The sequence below is a fragment of the Zootermopsis nevadensis genome, unplaced genomic scaffold (genome assembly GCF_977971745.1).
Source record: "Zootermopsis nevadensis isolate Lab colony 2312 unplaced genomic scaffold, Znev_1.0 Znev_ptg000030l, whole genome shotgun sequence".
Classification (NCBI taxonomy): Eukaryota; Metazoa; Arthropoda; class Insecta; order Blattodea; family Termopsidae; genus Zootermopsis; species Zootermopsis nevadensis.
The window spans coordinates 21,877,992-21,897,938 of record NW_028259162.1 but is presented as its reverse complement, the minus strand read 5'-3'; the positions used below and the strand labels follow the sequence as shown (position 1 = coordinate 21,897,938).

At 42.5% G+C, this 19,947-nt stretch overlaps 1 protein-coding gene and 1 long non-coding RNA gene across 8 annotated transcripts in view; one reads left to right on the top strand and one right to left on the bottom strand.

The window, feature by feature from the left end:
- The window catches only part of LOC110836352 (protein O-mannosyl-transferase TMTC2), a 745,449-nt gene that overhangs the window by 658,762 nt on the left and 66,740 nt on the right, over positions 1–19,947 (top strand). For all 7 annotated transcript variants that reach the window (XM_087359005.1, XM_087359009.1, XM_087359004.1 and 4 more), the window contains one exon: positions 17,976–18,978. In XM_087359005.1, the coding sequence (XP_087215131.1) occupies positions 17,976–18,978 (1,003 nt within the window). The remainder of the gene's footprint in view (positions 1–17,975; positions 18,979–19,947) is intronic.
- LOC147872220 (uncharacterized) overlaps positions 8,972–19,947 on the bottom strand; it is a 94,554-nt gene continuing 83,578 nt past the window's right edge. The window contains exon 3 of the long non-coding RNA XR_015537947.1: positions 8,972–9,307. This is a non-coding gene — a long non-coding RNA (uncharacterized LOC147872220). The remainder of the gene's footprint in view (positions 9,308–19,947) is intronic.

Here is a 19,947-nt window from a genome sequence, read left to right as displayed (position 1 = left end):
ACTTCTCAAGACTTGGCACAAATGACTTCTCAAAACGTTGGACGAGTCACTTCTCAAGACTTGGGACAAGTGACTTCTCAAGAGTTGGGACAAGTGACTTCTCAAGACTTGGGACAAGTGACTTCTCAAGACTTGGGACGAGTTACTTCTCAAGACTTGGGACGAGTGACTTCTCAAGACTTGGGACAAGTGACTCGGTCTGTGCCTCACTCGGGCCCTGTCGTATCAAGTCATTGCACAGCCTGCCTGGCAGAGAATTTATCATAGAGAACGGTACGTGCATTGACGATCAGACAGGGAGCGTCAGAGACTGGGTTCAAGAGAGACAGGGCCAGGCAAACACCGGATCTTGCAGTGATAGCGTGGGAAGAAAAATCCCCTTTTCAAATTTTTCTCCGAATTCTTTAAAAATTTTCTGTTATTTTCGCATTCCATGACATTTATAACCATTAATGATTTTTTTAAAATTTTAGAAATTTTGAAAATTTTGAAAGGGGTACCATCGACAAAAAATTGAAAATTTTACAAAACGCGTATTAAAGCAAGAAATTTTGAAAAATTCCATTTCAAAATTTTTTTCGTATTTTTTAAAAAAATTTTGCTTTTGTGCACCGATCAGACGTTTTGCAGCATTTTTTGATTTTTCGTAAATTTTGTAATTTTGTAATTTTTTGAAAATTTTCGCCACCAGATACCTATCACATCTCTTCCCTATCAGACAAGGTCTCTGCTAGACTATGTCTGCCTTTACCCGTCTGCCGATATCGTCCTGTAGCACACGCGCCTGTGCTTGTTACTCAGCTTCAGCACATGCCTGCTTCACTCCTTCTATGCCTCACAGGCTCTATGCTTCACTCGGACAGTGTTCCACACCGTCCCTGCGTGTCTCGCTCTTTATCTCACAGGGTCTCTGCTTGAGTGGAACAGTGCTTCACCCGGTCTCTGCTGGACTCGGTCTGTGCCTCACACGGGCCCTGTCGTATTGACTTCTCAAAACTTGGGACGAGTGACTGCTCAAGACTTGGTACAAGTGACTTCTCAAAACTTGGGACAAGTGACTTCTCAAAACTTGGGACGAGTGACTTCTCAAGACTTGGTACAAGTGACTTCTCAAGACTTGGGACAAGTGACTTCTCAAAACTTGGTACAATGACTTCTCAAAACTTGGGACGAGTGACTTCTCAAGACTTGGGACAAGTGACTTCTCAAGAATTGGGACAAGTGACTTCTCAAGACTTGGGACAAGTGACTTCTCAAGACTTGGGACAAGTGACTTCTCAAGACTTGTGACGAGTGACTTCTCAAGACTTGGGACAAGTGACTTCTCAAAACTTGGGACGACTGACTTCTCAAAACTTGGGACGACTGACTTCTCAAGACTTGGGTCAAGTGTCTTCTCAAGACTTGGGACAAGTGACTTCTCAAGACTTGGGACAACTGACTTCTCAAGACTTGGGACAAGTGACTTCTCAAGACTTGGGACAGGTGACGTTTCAAGACTTGTGTCAAGTGTCTTCTGAAAGCTTCGTACAAGTGACTTCTGAAGACTTGGTTCATGGGACAATTCAAGACTTGGTACAAGTGACTTCTCAAGACTTGGTTCATGGGACAATTCAAGACTTGGTACAAGTGACTTCTCAAGACTTGGTACATATGATTTCTCAAAACTTGGGACAAGTGACTTCTCAAGATTTGGGACTACTGACTTCTCAAGACTTGGGACAAGTGACTTCTCAAGACTTGGGACGAGTGACTTCTCAAAACTTGCGACAAGTGACTTCTCAAGACTTGTGACAAGTGACTTCTTAAGACTTGTTACAAGTGACTTCTCAAGACTTGGGACGACTGACTTCTCAAGACTTGTGACAAGTGACTTCTAAAGACTTGTTACAATTGACTTCTGAAGACTTGGGACTACTGACTTCTCAAGACTTGTGACAAGTGACTTCTCAAGACTTGGGACAAGTGACTTCTCAAGACTTGGGACAAGAACTTCTCAAGACTTGGGACGAGTGACTTTTCAAAACGTAGGACGAGTGACTTCTCAAGACTTGGGACTTGTTTCTTTTCGCTACTTGGGACATGCGAACTTTCGAGACTTAGGACTTTTCGAGACTTAGGACTTGCCGGTTGGTGGACACACATAGGTACGCAGCAAACATGAGAGATAGAAGCCAAGTCCGGCGGAGACAGTTAGAGGCATTCACCAAGTTTTTCAGGCATTTCTTGGTGAGATTTTAGAAATTTTTTACAAATTTTCGAATATTCAAAAAATCCTGGAAATTGTCATAAAAGCGCACAGAACCAAATTTTTTTAGAAATTTGAAAAAAATTTAATGTGAAATTTTGCAATTTTTTTGGTTTGTTGCGCTTTTTGGACAATTTGCAACATTTTTTAAAGAGCGCTGGTTCACTGTTTGGCTAGTAAATAAGTCGGCATAGTCGCTAGTTGCAGTGCCAGCCGGAACTATTCGGTTTGATTGGTCTTTTCCGAGTTAATGACTGTTCTCGTTCCATCATTCGGTTGGCAGTGACTGTTCCGCTGTGTGGAATCGTAGGCTATCGCTTTTCTTGACGAATATCAGCTCCTGGCTGCAGTCCAAATAGCAGCACGTCAGGTCGATTGCCCGTGTGTTCCTCAGACCAAATCATCTAACTTTCGGCAGAATGAACTTGCCAGGTTATCATGTTTTCCGTTACTCCATACTACCTTATCTTCCAATTTCTCGTTTTCGATTTTCCTTCCTCTGATAATATTGCATTACATGTCTCTTTTTAATTAATCATCCGTTTTATTTTATATTTGTTGTTTAATTTTTTTTCCTTTAAATTTTTCCTGCAATAAGCTCTGTCGCTCACTTCCGGAAATCTGTCGACGTAATTTCGAGGTCCAGTATTGTCACCTAGTTCTTCTGTCCGATTGTTCTCATTGCAAAGTGGCGTTTATAAATAAACGTCTACATTCTTCAGTCACATTCGTTCATATGTGTTTGAAAGGACTTCAAATCGCTTCGGTGAAATTTCTGGGGGGGAACTTACAGGTAAAATATGGCGTCTCTGGCACTCACCAAATGAAGAAGTCAATGCGGTAAAGTTGCCAATTAAAGCCGTATTTAAGACGATGTAACTTGTATCCCAATTATCCGGGTTGGTCGGATAATCGAAACCCAAGATAATCTGAAAAAAACTTTAGGAAAACACAAAAATTTAACAAATACGTAATTTTATTTAACACACAAACACTAAATTAATTTTTAAAGACTTGCTAATAACATACATGATTTCAAATAAAATTTAATGTAGTACATACTAAGTATTTAAAAAAGATATTCCTACAGGTATTAATGAAATTTTCGTAAATTTTAAGTTTCAGCAAGAATTAATATGTGTTAATACGTAAAATAGTGTCATAGTAATTATTTTTTTTCTTTTTAAACGTTATAATGTTTACGACAGATTTTATAAATTAATTTGTATTTCTTTAAACCAAATACACCCCTATAACGATAAGTATACAAACGAACTGTTTACACTATAAATTACACTAGAGGCAAATTTCTTGGATGAGATTAGTTTCTTTGGAGAATGGTATTTTGTGCAATCTGTTCACAAAGAAATTGAATTCAGCTTGTTTGTGAGAGTTGGGATGTTTTTTTTTTTTCCAGTTAGACCGCTGTTAACCTGATCCCGAATAATCAGGATTCTACCGTAGTTCTTAAACTATTATGATTTACCGCAAAGTATAAAGACTGTCACTTTACAGTTATTGCCGAGATGCAGGGCACCATGATGTGTGAAGGGGCCTGCCTTGTAATTGAATCAAGATACCCTGTAATGGTAAGGTGGACTGCAACATTGCCGACCTGGACAGCCGTCTCAACTATTTGCAAAATGTTATTTATTCATGTGCGACAGATAAATGAATACTTGTGCAACATGTGAATTGTAAAGGGCGGGACACAATGTGTAGACGCAGAAACCGACACAATTTTTTTAATGGTGATTTGCTCACAGAAGCAGATTATTGGCTGGGCCTGACACACTCTCTGATATGTCTCTGAACTCTGCCAACTGGTGCGTGCGCAACGTTCTACTCTTGCGATAACCATCGATCAGTTACAAGACGCAGCCTCCTCACTTCAAACGCAATATAAAGAAATGACAAGTACGTTCCATATGCTAACTCCGCATAGCTGTGTGGTACAGGAACTGAGGACGATTCTTAACGTAATTTCCCTGCTAAGGGAAATTACGTTATGGAAACGGATGAGATTAAAAACGTGAAAAATTACATGAGACGCGTGTCCATTGCGTGTATTTTCTGAGACTCAAGCAAACTGCAACAGTTAGAGCCTCACAACAGTGACTTAGAATCACATTGTCGGAACAATTATCTTGGCCTCAGCTGCCATTGTTACATTCGAGTAACAGTGGTCATTCCACAACGCCTTTCAGCCGTGTTTATGAAGGAAGCTATCGTCTGACGTCATCGCCCGTGATGTGGTGTGTGAATAGCACTTTTTGGAATTTTAGTGTACTTCAGACTGCGTTTTTCTAATCTTGTATCCTGCAGTAATAGTACTGAAAGTGGGATGACATTGCTAACCTAACCTAACCTAACGTAACCTAACCTAACCTAACGTAACCTAATCTAACCTAACCTAACCTAATCTAACCTAACCTAACGTAATCTAACCTAACCTAATCTAACCTAAGCTAACCTAACCTGACGTAATCTAACGTAACCTAACCTAACCTAATCTAACCTAACGTAACCTAACCTAACGTAACCTAACCTAACGTAACCTAACCTAACGTAACCTAATCTAACCTAACCTAATCTAACCTAACGTAACCTAACCTAACCGCAGGTATGATTTTTTCTCTTTCAGAGAACGAACTGTCACAAACTTTATATACAGTGTCGCGTGTTTGCCTTTTTGTTTCTTGAGCGATTTTCTAGGAAAATTATTTATTTGTTTTATTCGGGATGAAATGGCTCTCTGGAAACTGTTCTTTGCGTTGGAGGGTCCCGTTACTCGCCATTATCCGTTGCTGTTCCAAGCCTAGGTTTGGGGGAGGGGTGATATTCGGATTCTCTGAAGCAGTGTTCAGAGGCAATTTGAAATACTTTCCCTAAATTGTTATTTGGAATAAGTGATAAACATTAAAGTTATTACTTCGTCTCTTGTCGTAAGACTGATTCTTTAATAGCGCTTCAAGCTTTATCTTCTTTGAACTGCTGTTAAAGAACTATGCGAAACTTTTGTGAAAATTGAGTTTAGGAGCGTAGCCAGTATGCGGGTTATGGTTTTATTGCTAGCTAGAGCCCCCAATTTCTCTTTTGTTATCGTAAAGTTCTTTTTATTTATAGATCTGAAGAGAAATCGAGAAAATGAAATGAACCAAATTTCGACTAATCTTCAATCTCAGTAAAAGTGTTATTATCTTCCTCTAGCCTGTGTGTCATTCCGTTTCCAAAGTTTATGACGTCTTCCCAGTTTCTTGCTGGGTTTTGTGTTGTGAAATAGCTACAGCTTGAATGCTGCCTGCTGCTTTGAAGAGCGGAGCAGCGCTGGGCGCAGGTGCCCTCGTCCTCCAGTCTGAAAAGTCATCAGTGTGTACAGACTTTTGATTTTAACACGAATTTAAATCACGAACAAACTAAAAGTCGAAGCAAAAGACTGCAAACCGCGTGGCAAATGGCAGTTCCTTCGAAGAGGAACTTGACAGTCTTTTTACACAGCGAATTCTAATGGTATGACTTTTATTAGAATAGAAGAAGGTTGGACGTTGTTGACCAAACGGTGTGGTGAAGTCGGTTCATCACAGGCTATTTGGGTCCTAATTCAACAGCTGCAGTAAATAATCTATGTCCTCTCGTTTAAATTTATAGATTTAATGTTAACCTTAATAACTTCGTACGCTTTCAGTATTGTTCTTATATCACTCGTACTTAGACTAGATCTGCTGGTAATAGAAATCTGTACAGAAGAAAAATGTTAAGACAGATGTGTCAGCTTATCTGTAATTAAAATTTAACTTTTATATAACTTACCAATCGTGGCGCAAACTTGAGCGTTGTGGATCAGCGTTTCTTTGACGGTAGGATTCCCCGACTCTTTCATACAGAATCCGCTGTCCGGAAATGCTGCAACTTATAAATTCCGATAACCTGGCTGTTTAAGTAGAATAATCTAGAGAAAACAGGCGCTGGAAGGAATGTGGGAAGCTGTTTGCTGAATCCTGTGCCAGCAGATCTCATGGCGCTGTTTGATTATGCCAAACACAATTTAGTTCGGTGAGTTTATTGTCAAAACAATATGAAACAACATTTAATGTTGATGTTCATGAAGATAATTCTATCACCAAGTTGTGGCTATCTTCTGGGTTGTAGCGCCGTGTAGTCTGTTAGAAGAGTACTGACGTTTCAGAGGTCTCTGAAACGCTGGTAAACTTCTAACAGACTAAAACCCCAGAAGATAGCCAAATTCTGACTCATCCATTTCGACCACGGGTGCAGTTCAAGACACGTTTTTCTTTCACGGGTGTTCAGGAGCGTGTTGGAACAGAAATCAAAGTGACGCCGACGTCCGTGCTGTGGCGTACAAACCTAGACCAAGTTGGAGCAACTGAGTGCAAAAATTTAAAAAAAAAAAACAGCCAGCAACCCAAACCACCTGTTGCCATCTATCGAAGGAAAAGTAATTCACACCCGATTTGTGCAGATGAGAGCCCTTGGAAATCAAAGAAACGCTATATTAGACGCCAAGGAAAAATTATACGCAAATATATTTTAATCGACGAGCTGGGCCATGAGGGTTCAGTTCCCGACAGGGGCGACAAATGTTCCTTCAACCCACCGCAGTGAAGCTACTTTCCACTTATCACCACATTTTATTCAATTGTAGCGATCAACCTAATGTCTGGTATTATAATCTGAAAGATAAATATAGCTAATATGGAATCCCGGGGTTCGACACGGTCCTGGATCGGCACCATCCGCTCCGTAAGCGAACAACCCTTTTCCTCGATAACGTTACTCAGTTGTTAATGTTGTCCTCACACATTTTACTCGAACTTCCAGGCGATGGTCTTTCAAGGGATTTGCCCAAAATTATGTATGCATTACTTGTTTACTGTATTCTCGCTACAGGTCTGGTCCTCCGTTGTTAACGTCTTCAATATGCGAACAATCATCTGTTTGTCACGAAACCCCCATATTGGCCCTTACGTGACACCCCAAGTTAAACACACGAACCTTCCCTCTTAAGTCCACGTGCTTCTGTTGGCTGAAATTGAACACACAGCAGGGATACCACTTTTGAGAGCCTCCATTGTTTTATGAACCGGTGAGCCTGTTGGAGGCACATGCACGGAGCGGACCACACGGAGGTCTGTTCCATCCGACCGTCTCCAGGTCCTGATGCGTTCCAGGATTCCAGGACGTCTATCCCCAGGCTGAAACTGTTTACACTGTCACGGAACAATAGCTCCAATTAGCAATGCTTATGTAGACAACGAGAGGGTGCATTGTCCTTCGAGTTCCTTCTGCATGAGGGTAGGAGCCCCTCGAATGGGGGAGGTGACTCAGAGGCCCCAGGGGAATTACTGAATTCAGTACCATGTGTTCTAAAAGTAACGCTCTGAAGCGTCATCCATAGTGGTTTTGTGTAACTAAAACCGACCATTACAGATTATTAACCTGATCCCTTTCGTGACGTAATTTAAACAAGAAGTTGATTATAATATAATCCTTGGAAGTCTGTTATTTTCCGTATGACGAAATTTAGAGAATTATAACTTCGCGCCTTGTTTTATTTTGACAAAATGCGTGAAAATTGGCACTCGGGCTGGGAGGGAAAACGGTGCATGTTGGGGATCGTTGTTCAGAACTTAAAGAGGTACAGCGAAACTGGACAGATGACATCTACAGTCAGTATGACGATCTGAATAATTTGTCCTCCCCATCTAATTATTTTAAGGGAAATGTCATCAGGAGCAATGAGCTGGACTGTGAATGTGCTTCGTTGCCCGGTTCCTTAAATCCGATTTAAACGATCCATTTCCTTTGGATCAGGTAAAGGAAGGGTTGGGATGGAAGTTCTCCCATTGGAAATGCCTGAATATCACGTCGTTTTCAAAATGATAATTTATATCAAAAATTAGACGACGTTGTTGGTTTAGTTAAAGGTGAGATGCAATTGTTTGTAGACTAAGATCTTTTTAAAGGAAGAAATGTCTTTACTTAGCCAAAAATAGAACGATGGAAATTGCCTTGCAAGAAACAAGTTAACAAAGACAAACGAAACAGATCTTGGAAGTGACCCACAGCCCACTTTCATGACGAAGTAAAGAATTCTACCACGACTGGGTTTTGACGGGGAGGATAGGAGCTGATCTAAGTACGTGAGGGAGAATACGGGAAAGACAGGTCGAACCACCGAGCGGGGGATACCAGACCGATCGTGAAAGAAGTAACGGAGGAACAGCAGATCCTCGGCCTCGGTGGGGGTCAGCTTGTTCACCAGAAGACCCCGGTCTTCCGTACTCATTCGTTTGCAGACGTACGCGTGCCTGAAGTGAAGAGGTCACTTTGGACGCCCAGACGTATGTGGGAATATAATATTAAAGTGGATTCCAGACAGTAGGTTATGAAGGTGTCTAAGGATTGATTTTGTTGTGGCATGACACGTGAAACTGGGCAATATTTTACTTAGATGAGTAAGCATCTTGTGTTTATGAAAGATTAGAAAAATGAGTTGTTGTTTTTAACTTCTAGTCTTCACGTTTTATGTTAAGACTAGAGCAACGCGCTCCTTTTGGAGCGTTTTCTTTAGAGTCGTTCTTTTTCGATAATTTCGCGTTTTTCCTCTCGGAGCTCCTTTCGTATATCAAGGTCATTCGGTGAGGTTGGTTGCGTTTTAAAATCTTGAGTAAGAATCTAAACTAACCCCTCCGAATGGAGGGTTGAAAACACTTGAACAACCCCACTAGCAGGGTCTGAGCTTATCAACACCCTCTGGTGGGTGACGCGGATTCCTCAAAGCATTTGCACAACTATCGAAGTGATATTTTCACCTTTCTTATATTGTCAGTCCGGCAGTGGCAAGAACTTATGTTTCCTCACCGCGTTTAGAACATCTCTAGCGCTCAATTACACACCTGTCAGGTACAGAGGGCTCCTTCCCAGAAGGTAAGACGGCTGAAGCGTGCAGCTGGACAGTCACATCCATCGAGTCATGAAGTGAAGGTTTTCTTCAGCTGTTTCTCGACACTCCTTCACGTCTTCATACCGCGCTGCTTTCTAAAGCACAGGAAAACATTGTAATTATTACTAATTTTCTTGTCACGCTTTCGTATATCTTAATATTTTATTTTTTAAAGTTCTCATTTGCATTGTGGTTGTCCATTGAAGGTTCCTTGTTAGGGGTAAGACAATAAAGTCTGCACAAAAGTTCAAATTCTGAGAACGTGTGTGTGCAATTCAAGATTGTAATTAAGAATTGCTCCGAATACATCTACAAAGCGATAATCGCCACACCCTGTACGATGTGATATTCCATTAAAGGTTAATAATCTGCCGACCGAAATTCACGTAGGGCCAGCCGAACCGAAGACGGCGGTCTGATTTTTATGTCAGGAAAACGTAATACCATGTGTGTGTGTGCGTGCATGTGGACTTTCAATATGGCTGACTGCACACATGAAAGTTGATTACGCTCCCTGCACCTGACCATAATTCCTGTCTCGATCACGCCTGAAGCCGTACGAACGTCCGTAGGGACACATCCAATTTCGCAAACTGCAAATTATTTAGCGAATTTGGTATGCAGATATTTTATAAAATTTACTCGTCGTCTCCCTGCTACTTCGAGGACACTGTGTGATGCGGAATTCTGAGGTAGCAGCTCGTCCCGACTTTAAAGCTGTAATTACACAACAGTTCATAAACTGCTTCCTGGATCAGGACATAAAGACTCATAATACAATAACACTGCCAGCCGTTGTTCTGAGCGAAGGCGATAACTGACAAACGTTTCAAGGGAATTATTTTTGTTTGACAGTGACGGAGCAGGTGAAGACCAGAGGATATTTCATGAATAATGGATGGATCGTAAGTTATTTAATGAAGCTGCGAAAACCTCAGCATTTATTTAGTGTCGAATTATATGACTGGGTAATCGTATTCCGTGAACTTGCAAATTGTCCGGGCAGAATAGCTTTGCTCCGTGGTAAAAACCTTTATCATTACGTCAGGAGGTGAAACATCGGTTGGTGATGAAGGAGCTAGGCTGACAGTGTTCGCCAGCCACAGTCATTTACCCCCCTCCTTTTTTGCACTCCGTGATTTGACAATACTGCAGTTTTGGAACTATTCCCAGTCATTGTTCGCTGTTGTCAGTCTGGCATGTACACAGCGCCAAATTCCGTATAAATATTCCACCTATTTTCTTCCTAGTCAAGTGTTGGTATCACTGTTAAGGGTCATATATATCACCAGCTGATAACAAGAGAACAAGAAATCTTGATCTGTTATTGTTCATCGTTTCTCGTTAATTTTTAACTCTCTTGCTCCAACGATCATGTAATTCGACATATTGAAAGGAAAGTGGGAAAATATGAATTATTTATGGAATATTCTTGTATTGTCGGTATATTTCCAACTGCTGTTTTAAACTTTTATCGGATTCGGTAAGCAAACGTTCATCGGCTTTTCTTAATGTTAATTTCTTAAGTTTTCCTCACGTCTTACTTCAGAAACCTGGCAAGGATACACGGATAAAATTACACGAGACAACAGGAACTTTATGGCTCTGAAATGTTGTAATCAGAGACATAATTCCATGTCGCTGGAATGAGGTACGTGACGTTTGGCGGCCTAGGGGTTATTCCACTGGAGAAAACTGAATTAGGAGACAATAAACCAGAGATAGGGGTACGAAACATAAGCGGATTCACGACATTGAAGCAGGATTATTGCAAAAAGACGAGCGTGAGAAGCTATTAAGGTACGCAACAGAAACTTTCTGAGATGTTTGGAATATGTGAATCACTGGTGTTAATTACTAAGCCCCAAAGAGATAAAACAAGCAACTACGTGATGAATATCAGTTTACCATCGCTTAATTTGTTATCGTACATTTTCCCGAGGGAGTTATGTGGATTATGCGTTATGGTCTATTCAAATTAAGAAATATCTCCGAAAGTGTAAAATCTTGTGTGACGAAAGCAACTTCAATGGGATCCGAACCAAGGGTTTCGGTGTTCGAGACCTGTACAAAACGTTCTGCTGATTTCTAATCACATTTCGCCGGAACTATCAGCTCTGTTAAATATTAATCGTTCTTAAGGCATTTCACGAACAGAGCGACTGCATGCAGGAAAAATATCGTTGCTTGGAAGGCACTGTATCTGACGTGGGTTCCTTGAAATCTGAACGGCGTGAGACAGCGTCTTATAAAAAAATATGATACTTTTGCCAGGGTTAGAATTTTTTAGAGCGAAGCGCGAACTCTGCATTCAGTTTTTTTTTTTATTATTTTCGATGCCTGATTAAACCTGTAAAATGTTCTAAGCTATGTATATACGATATTCCGAATTTCGTTATAAGATATGTTCAGATTCCAGCAGTTGCTAATCTGTTGGGGGGTCAGAATCTTTGATATTTATGTCTGACAGCGGGAATGTGTATCGGAGACAATTTTTCGATGGCAGTGGAAAATTTAAGAAGAGCAAGAACAATTTTATTAAATTCTCACACATCGTATTTATTTAATTTTCCTAAATTTTAAATTTATGTTTATACAATTTGCATATTATTTTAAGGCTAAAGTGATGGTTTTGCTGGTTCTGCTAAATTTCAGGTAAAATTTTCTGTATAATACGCGGGTTGCAACTTTTCTACATGTGTCCCATTGTCCTGGCATCGGCGATTTATACGAATACACCACAGACTGTAAATTACCTATCTACATGAAGCAGAGTCCTTGAGAAGCTGACTGTACGCTCAGTTGATCAAGAGGATCCCGCCTTTCACTGAGCCAAAGGTTCATTACCGTGTTCGGTTCCTGTCTTGGCCCAGATGAATAAAATATAATTATTCATTTTTACTTTCTCAGGATTTGTGCCCCGATGGTACCTGGTTCACATCCCTACTCTGTTATCGGTAATCCTCTCCATAACACCTCACATTTTATTATTTTATTTGTAGTGTTCTGTCTGACGACAGGTCCATATATTATGAACAGGATCCTTCCAACCTCTTCAGGTTGTCATGGACCTGCTCATACATATATACATTCTTGGCAGAGATGATCAGAAGTGGTTTGCCATTGCCTTCTTCTGTGTGTGAGTGGAGTAATTGTTGGGATGCCACGGAGAAACCGGGGAAGCCCCCGGAGGAAGACTCCGTGATTCCTAGACCACGGCCTTGCCCAACACAAGTTATAAATTTGAGCACCACCGGGAATTGAACCCGGGACCCCAGGCTTACAAGGCCAGCGTTCTGACCGCTAGACCACCGTGGCGGTGAAATAGCGTTATTAAATGGCCTTAAATAACCTAAGAAAACAAACGTCAGGAAACTTTAAAGAGCTTAGGACCACTTCCTTACTGATATCTGCCGACTCATCACGAATCGATATCGTCACATGTCATTCGGTTGTGCGTGAACTGTGCAGAATTTAGCTGTAAGAAACTTCTTCTCTTCAGAATCATCCATTCCCTTCACTTCCAACTTTTTAAATATTGCCATAATATAATTCATCATTTTAATAGACCCCAACAGACCACCATAAATTAAGGGCAGAGAGGGGGGCACGCAACATGTTGACCGCCGAGTGAGGGTTTCGTGGTTTCTCCCAGTGCATTAAAACGAGCAAGGAAACATTTTTACAAGGGTGTCACCATTCATCATTCGGGGCTACACGACCTCGTCTCTTAATTAAATACATTTGGAAGCGAAATGTGAGCTCTCCACTCGTCACCCGAATTAAACTCGCTTTGTCGAGTCTCGTATTCAACGAGACTTGGCCTCCTTAAATCGCACAGTTTCCTAAATCCGTTTCGATCGAAATTTAAGATTCGCATTGAGTCCACCGTAAGTCGTCCCACAGTTTACAATTAAACACATAAGCGCCTACAGTACGCGACTGTAATCTTGAGACTTGCAAGGAATGCAGGAAGTCCGTAGCGTTAAAGGCAGGCGCCATCTTTCCTCCTTCACCCCGCAAGTATCAAGATTACAGTCGTGCTCCGAGCCGGATTCGAACACCCGACTCTCTCAGCCAGAGCACGCAGATGTGCGGAGCAGCGTGGCCCGCCAGTACTCGGCCCGCCAGTCTCTGGCTTTCACGACGTGTCCCGAGAGTCTCAGGAGTTGGTTCAGGTGCGAACAGCATTTTACGGCACGGGTTAACTGCTAAAAGCCACCCGGTGCTCGGGGTCACCCCTGTACGGGACGCAAATTGTATAATGTGTACGCCTCTTCGAACCTGTTATGGAAATCAGAGCAACAGACTTTAAGGGGTTCCTGGTAACGCGACGTTTATTATGGCTGTAAAATATAACGCAGATGGTTTTTCATCCTTGGTCGTGTACCAAAGTCTTTTCTGCCCCGGTATTCGTAAAGGAACAGCCAGGTCTGTGTGACAGACTTTAGCCTGTATAAACACATTCTAGACTCCTAATTTCTCTCCGATTTCACTCCAAAGCCTCCCTTATCCTCAAAGCACAATGGACTTTGTGTTTTTATAACACCTAAATTCTCGTGCTGTTTCTACGATGATAACGAATTATTATTTTATGGAAATTCAGAATGGTGCAAAAGTTGGGATAAGAAACTCCATGATTCAGATTCTCCATTTGTGTCGCTGAAATTTATTAAGCTAACCCCCCCCCCCCCCCGCTTTTTCTGTATCTCCACGTCATTCGACAAAACATCCCGTGTTCCTTATAAACGCTCAGTTATGCCAATAATTTGTACTGAGTAATAAATAGCACAAAATTTTGATTGATAACTTGGCTGATTGGTCATCATTTGCTGCTGAGGGATTTTGAGTTTAATGAGATAATATTATAGCTGTTGCCATGGCAATGCTGTTAAGGGGAACTTATTAAATACCTGTAACTCTATCATGGCGTACTATGTGCCTACGTGTGTTTCTGTACGATTAAGTACAATTATTGTAACCTCGTTATTAGATCGTATTTGAAACTGTAGTACATTATTTGGCATTACATTGTATAATTAAGAGGAGATAGACAATTAAATACATCATTCGTTATACAATAGAATTTAATTTTGATTTGTATATCCTGCTTTCTTGAATTTTGAAATAAACATGGGTTTTTAAGTACCAATTCAAATTACCCCGTCATTTTTGACAGACAAATTTTCGAACTGTATTGTGTGTGACGGAAGAATACAATTTGTATTTCATATATTTTTGTATTAATTCCTTTCTTCCTTCCGAAAGTTAATGTCCACACACAGTACGTTCTCTTCAGCACGTCTCTGTAATACACAAGCCAGTTATTTTATTTATTTAGTGTTCTGTCTGACGACAGGTCCATATGAATAGGATCCTTCCATCCTTTTCTCGGACTGGGACCTGTTCATATACGTTCTTGGCAGATGATCCAGAAGTGGTTTGCCATTGCCTTCTTCTGTGTGTGAATGGAGTAATTGTTGGGATGCCACGGAGGAAAACTCCGTGTTGCCTAGACCACGGCCTTGCCCAACACAAGTTATAAATTCGGGCACCGCCGGGAATCGAACCCGAGACGCCCAGGATTACAAGGCCAGCGTTCTAACCGCTAGACCACCGTGGTTTTCACGAAGGAATATCTTCGCTTAATGCAATAGGACATATGGATTTTAAATAGACGAGTAAAAGTTCACAAAATCTATGAAGTGGCAGGTGTGGATGATTTTGACAAAAATGATACGCAACTTGATTTTTATGAAAGAGCGGAATTTCCCATCAGGTAGACGCTGGTCGTCGAACTGGGATCGAAGGTAGTGAGACGTCGATGTTAAGAAGTTTGAAATCCATCAGCTTTAATTACGCAAGCTGTAATGACGTCTGAACAATTGTGATGGCACGCAGTGGTAATGTCCACAGAAGTTTAGGTTAAGTTAGAAAAGTGCACGAAGTCATTGGAGTGGAGATTGCAGATGTGAATCGTGGGTGAATCAGAACCACTGAGGGCGATGGGCTCACAGCTCGTCTTGGTGAAACAACTGAACGAGGGTTTGTTCAGGAAGGAAAATAAAACTTTCCGTCAAAAGCAATAAGTAACGCCGATTACTACGGAGAAATGAACGCCGAATTATTTAAGAAGCGGTTCCAAGAAAAGTCCTGCCGTGCCTCGCCTTACTCCCTGTCTGTCAGTAGTAATGGCACTGCCAGCTGTCACTCCGCGAAAGGGGGATGGAACGGGCTCACAAGGAGGTCATCGGATGTGGGTCGAAGATTTCAACGAAAATGCGATCGATGGGAAACATGTAGGTGGAAGATAAAGACGTCTATGTCGTCCTTGGAATCGACCTTTGTTCCTGAAATAAATGCTTTTAAACTATTTCTTTTCGCGTGATTATGGTATAAGTCGGTTCTGTGACTAGTAGGGCCCAGTACCTGTCTGCAAACGGATGTGTTCATGTAACGGCGAGGGGGGCGTGGAGGTCCCTCTTTCGATCCCGTGAAGACGTCGGTGTTGATTATCTAGATTGCAATTCCGTGTGGACTAGTAGGTAGATAGCAGCGTTTCGGAGAAATATTTTGCCTCCATCTTCAGGGCTAAGACACACACACGCATAGCAGCCGTGAATTTCTGAACTGGACTCAGTTGTCACCTCACTTAACTGCCGCTGTCCCCAAAGAGCGCTTTGTCTCCGTAGGTCGTCCTGTAGCTGTAGCTTAAGCTCAGCCCGCAGACGCTAAGTTGCACGTGTTCCCATCTTGCGCTGAGACAGCAGCTCTCGTGCCAAAAGTACAGAACTCGCACAGAGCCAGATCCTCACGAATTACTCTCGTGTCTAAACACCGTTTCTGGAAACTGCTGATTGGACCCGCGGGACTTTGCTCTCACGTGCACATCGGCCTTGTCTGACCTGCTCTTCAGTTACGTGTGGAATTCCCAGCTCATGTTATCTGGGTCATAACACGGCGTTTTTGAGGAACGCAACTGACAAGGCATTCTGAATTGCCCTGGAGCCTTCTAGATGAACAAGTCGACAGCGGTCGACAGAAAGACAGCAGTAAGACTGAGATACAAGCAAAGGAGACAGTCCACCTTCGCGTTCTCAGGAGCCATAACAAGATGCTATTATTTTAATTTCAGTGGTAATTACGTGAATCGGTTGTTTCTTTCCCCTATAAGTCTCTTAAGCGACGTCTGTTAGCTGAAAGTACGTACTCCCAATTCTCCGAGCTCATCATTGAGAACTGGAACATTACTGTAATTTATTTTGCACTGCAAACGGCCTTCAAGTATAGTTCAACACTTTCCGAAGGTCTCCGTTTTCTCTCCACGTGTGTATCTTGCGGTTTGGGATGTGTTCGTGTTCGTCTTGATCTCAGAACTCTGAGGGGTTGCCCAGTCCCCCTTCGTTGTGCCAGAATCCTGTCCCGTAAGCCGTTTTAAAATAGATCATAATTATTGGACGTTTGTTATAAACCACCCGATCACTCGACATTAGGTCTGTATATCCTGTACATATGATTAAACTTCACGAGAGACGTAGGTTTCGTAAATTTGCCGTGCTGTCCTTTAAAGTGAAGGGGAGAGACCGCTGTCTAGTTCCTGGGCTTAGATGCGACGATAATATTAAAGGGGATTGTAAGTAAATAAAGATTTGTGGCATGGACTGGATATATATGGCCCTGGATAGAAACAGGTGGTGGGCTGTTGTGAACACTGTGATGAACGCTTGGGTTCCAGAAAAGTAGGGAATGTTTTAAGTATCTGAGCGTTTGTCTGTCAGGTTCCAAGATTTCTTAACGTCAAATTAAATATGTTAGATCCGTCGTAAATGATAACTCGAGAGCGATTTTGGAATAAGCCATGTCCTTGATAGCGGACGGTACATTTGCTTTTGTGCTTAATTAATCACTACGCCATGAAGACTTGTGGTGAAGAGTGAAGGTGTGGCTTCGCCGATTCTGAACAGTGGTCAGCTTCATTTCCGGTGCGTTTTATCGTGGTAGAATTAAGATAAACAAGGATACGTCAGTCGGAATTCGAACCAAGCACCTGACGAATGCGACCTAAGACGACGGCAGAGTCCGTCAGATCTCCACCAGAGGGTCACGTGCAGTACCTGGCGTGATTAGTCGCAGCGCAGTGCTTAGACTCGTTTCCGCGCTGTTACTCCGTGATTGCCGCTCAGCAGATCCAGTTTGCGGACCTGTTGAAAACTGGGATCGCTTCATCTGATGTCAGGCCGTGCGGCACAATTGGTTTGACACTGTGGCTTTGCGGGCTTCGTACCTACATTTTGGTCACATTCAAGGCTCCCAACATGTCGTTCGTGGAAGTACGCCGGATTTCAGGTAGCAAATGTTTGACTGAATATTTCAAACACTGAGTGACGAAACCTGTCGTAATAATGAAGTCTGTAATAAATATTATATGAAGACGTGTAACTAGCTAAATATTTATTAGGGCGAAATATGGCCGGAATGAATGATCCATCTTGTACACCTCAACAACCGCTGGATTGATTCCGGTCTAATTCCAAACTGGATGCCCTGCCTGTTTTATGTTATTCGTGAGATACTATTAAAAAAATAGCTTTGACGAACTTAATATATCGTGACAACTTAGTCTTAAAATGAAACGATTGTCAGAAGTAATGGTGAGACGTTGCATGATTCTAAAAGCCAGTGATTTGTTAACTCTGCCTTCAAGTGTCTAATAAGATTTGAGACAGAACTTGATTGTGGATCATTTTCTCTTTTCTGTTTCAGAGCCGGTTTCGCGGGTTGCAGCTGAGTGTGGGGTGCCTGGCCCTTGCACTCCTGGTCCTGGTACAACTCCGCCTGCACCTCATGGGGACTCTGACGCCGGTGTTCGCCACTGCAGACAACCCGGCCGCGCGCTGTCCATCCCTTTACAGTCGCTTTCTCACTTTCGCTTATCTCCCCGTCTTCAACTTCGGTCTTCTGCTGTGGCCCCGGTGGCTAAGCTTCGACTGGTCGATGGACGCAATCCCCAGAATAACATCTATATTCGACCCTCGGAGCACAGTGACCCTGGTCTTCTACTACCTGCTTTATCAGGTCACGAAGAGAACGTTTTGGAACCTGGCCGCGTTAAAAAACAATTTTCTTCAGCAGCAGAAGACGCAGGCGTATCACAGGCCGCGGAGGAATTCGCACCGACGCGCCGGTCACATCAGCGTAGCAGTTCCCCCAACACACGTCGGCGACGCTGTAAAGACTTTTTCACCCTGCCCTGTCTGCCGTCACAGCCTTCTGGATCACCATTCTGTCATGTGTAGAAACAGCAACAACAACAACACGATCCCAATCCTGGGAACGTCCTCCTCTCCTTGTTGCTGCAAGAACGGAATTCCAAAATTCTCCCACCAGTCGATAATTTCTGACGGCGCTAAGCGAAATGTTCATCCTCTAAGACTGCGTTCAACCGAAAACACGTACCTGAGTAACTCAGAAGTTGTTCTTCTGTCTCTCGCCTTTATCGTGCTTCCCTTTCTACCAGCCACTAACTTATTCTTCTACGTCGGCTTCGTCGTCGCTGAGCGCGTCCTCTACATCCCGAGTGTCGGCTACTGTCTCCTGGTCGGACTCGGATGTCACGTGATTCAATCAAGGACCAGAAAGAGTTTTGTGTTGGTGTGTGTGTCCCTTCTGTTGGCGACGTTCAGCTTGAGAACTGTGCAGAGAAATCGTGACTGGGCGGATGAAGAGAGTTTGTACAGAGCCGGCATCCCCATCAACCCACCCAAATGTAAGTACACCGCCCATTAATTCCTACCTACTGACGCACTGTTACCAGCTAGGTGCCTCACTCTTGACAGTTCAGGTCAATTGTCTCTCACTTCTTGCAGAATTATCCTTAACCGTGAACGTGTCTCACAAAGAAAAAATATTCGAAGTAGTATTTGCACTGAGGAGTGTTAATAACGATAAACATTGTCAGAAATCGTGGTTTCAACATCTGACGTTTTCACGGCGGTTAAAACTTGGGTCATGGTCTTCTGGATATCGATTCCGCGTATCATAAATGGGTGGGTGGGGAAATGTTGCTTCGAAATGTTGGTAACGACTACATTGGGTCACAAACCAGAGCACACAGCAACCCACAGCGTTTTAACACTCTGAATAATTAATGTTGTTTACAGTTAAAAAGGTCTCACTGAAATTACGAAGGAAAGTCAGTTTTCTATGACGTAGTTATTAAAATTAACAGACGGACAGAACTCGAAAGTTCGATATTTTTCGACACCGTTTCCTCGCTTTTGAAGACGTTCTGCGAGGCGCTGTCTTCGGAGGGAAATCGCTACCGCCACGGTGGTCTAGCTGTTAGAACGCTGGCCTTGTAATCCTGGGGGTCTCGGGTTCGATTCCCGGCGGTGCCCGAATTTATAGCTTGTGTTGGGCACGGCCGTGGTCTAGGCAACACGGAGTTTTCCTCCGTGGCATCCCAACAATTACTCCATTCACACACAGAAGAAGGCAATGGCAAACCACTTGTGGATCATCTGCCAAGAACGTATATGAACAGGTCCCAGTCCGAGAAAAGGATGGAAGGATCCTGTTCATATGGACCTGTCGTCAGACAGAACACTAAATAAAAAAAAATAGTATGTCCCTCCAACATCTTGGTTGTCTACCTACAAATTACGACCAAGAGAAAACTTTCAATGTTTTGCAATGAATGAAAAAATATTTCGGACGAAATTTGTAGCATTTTAGT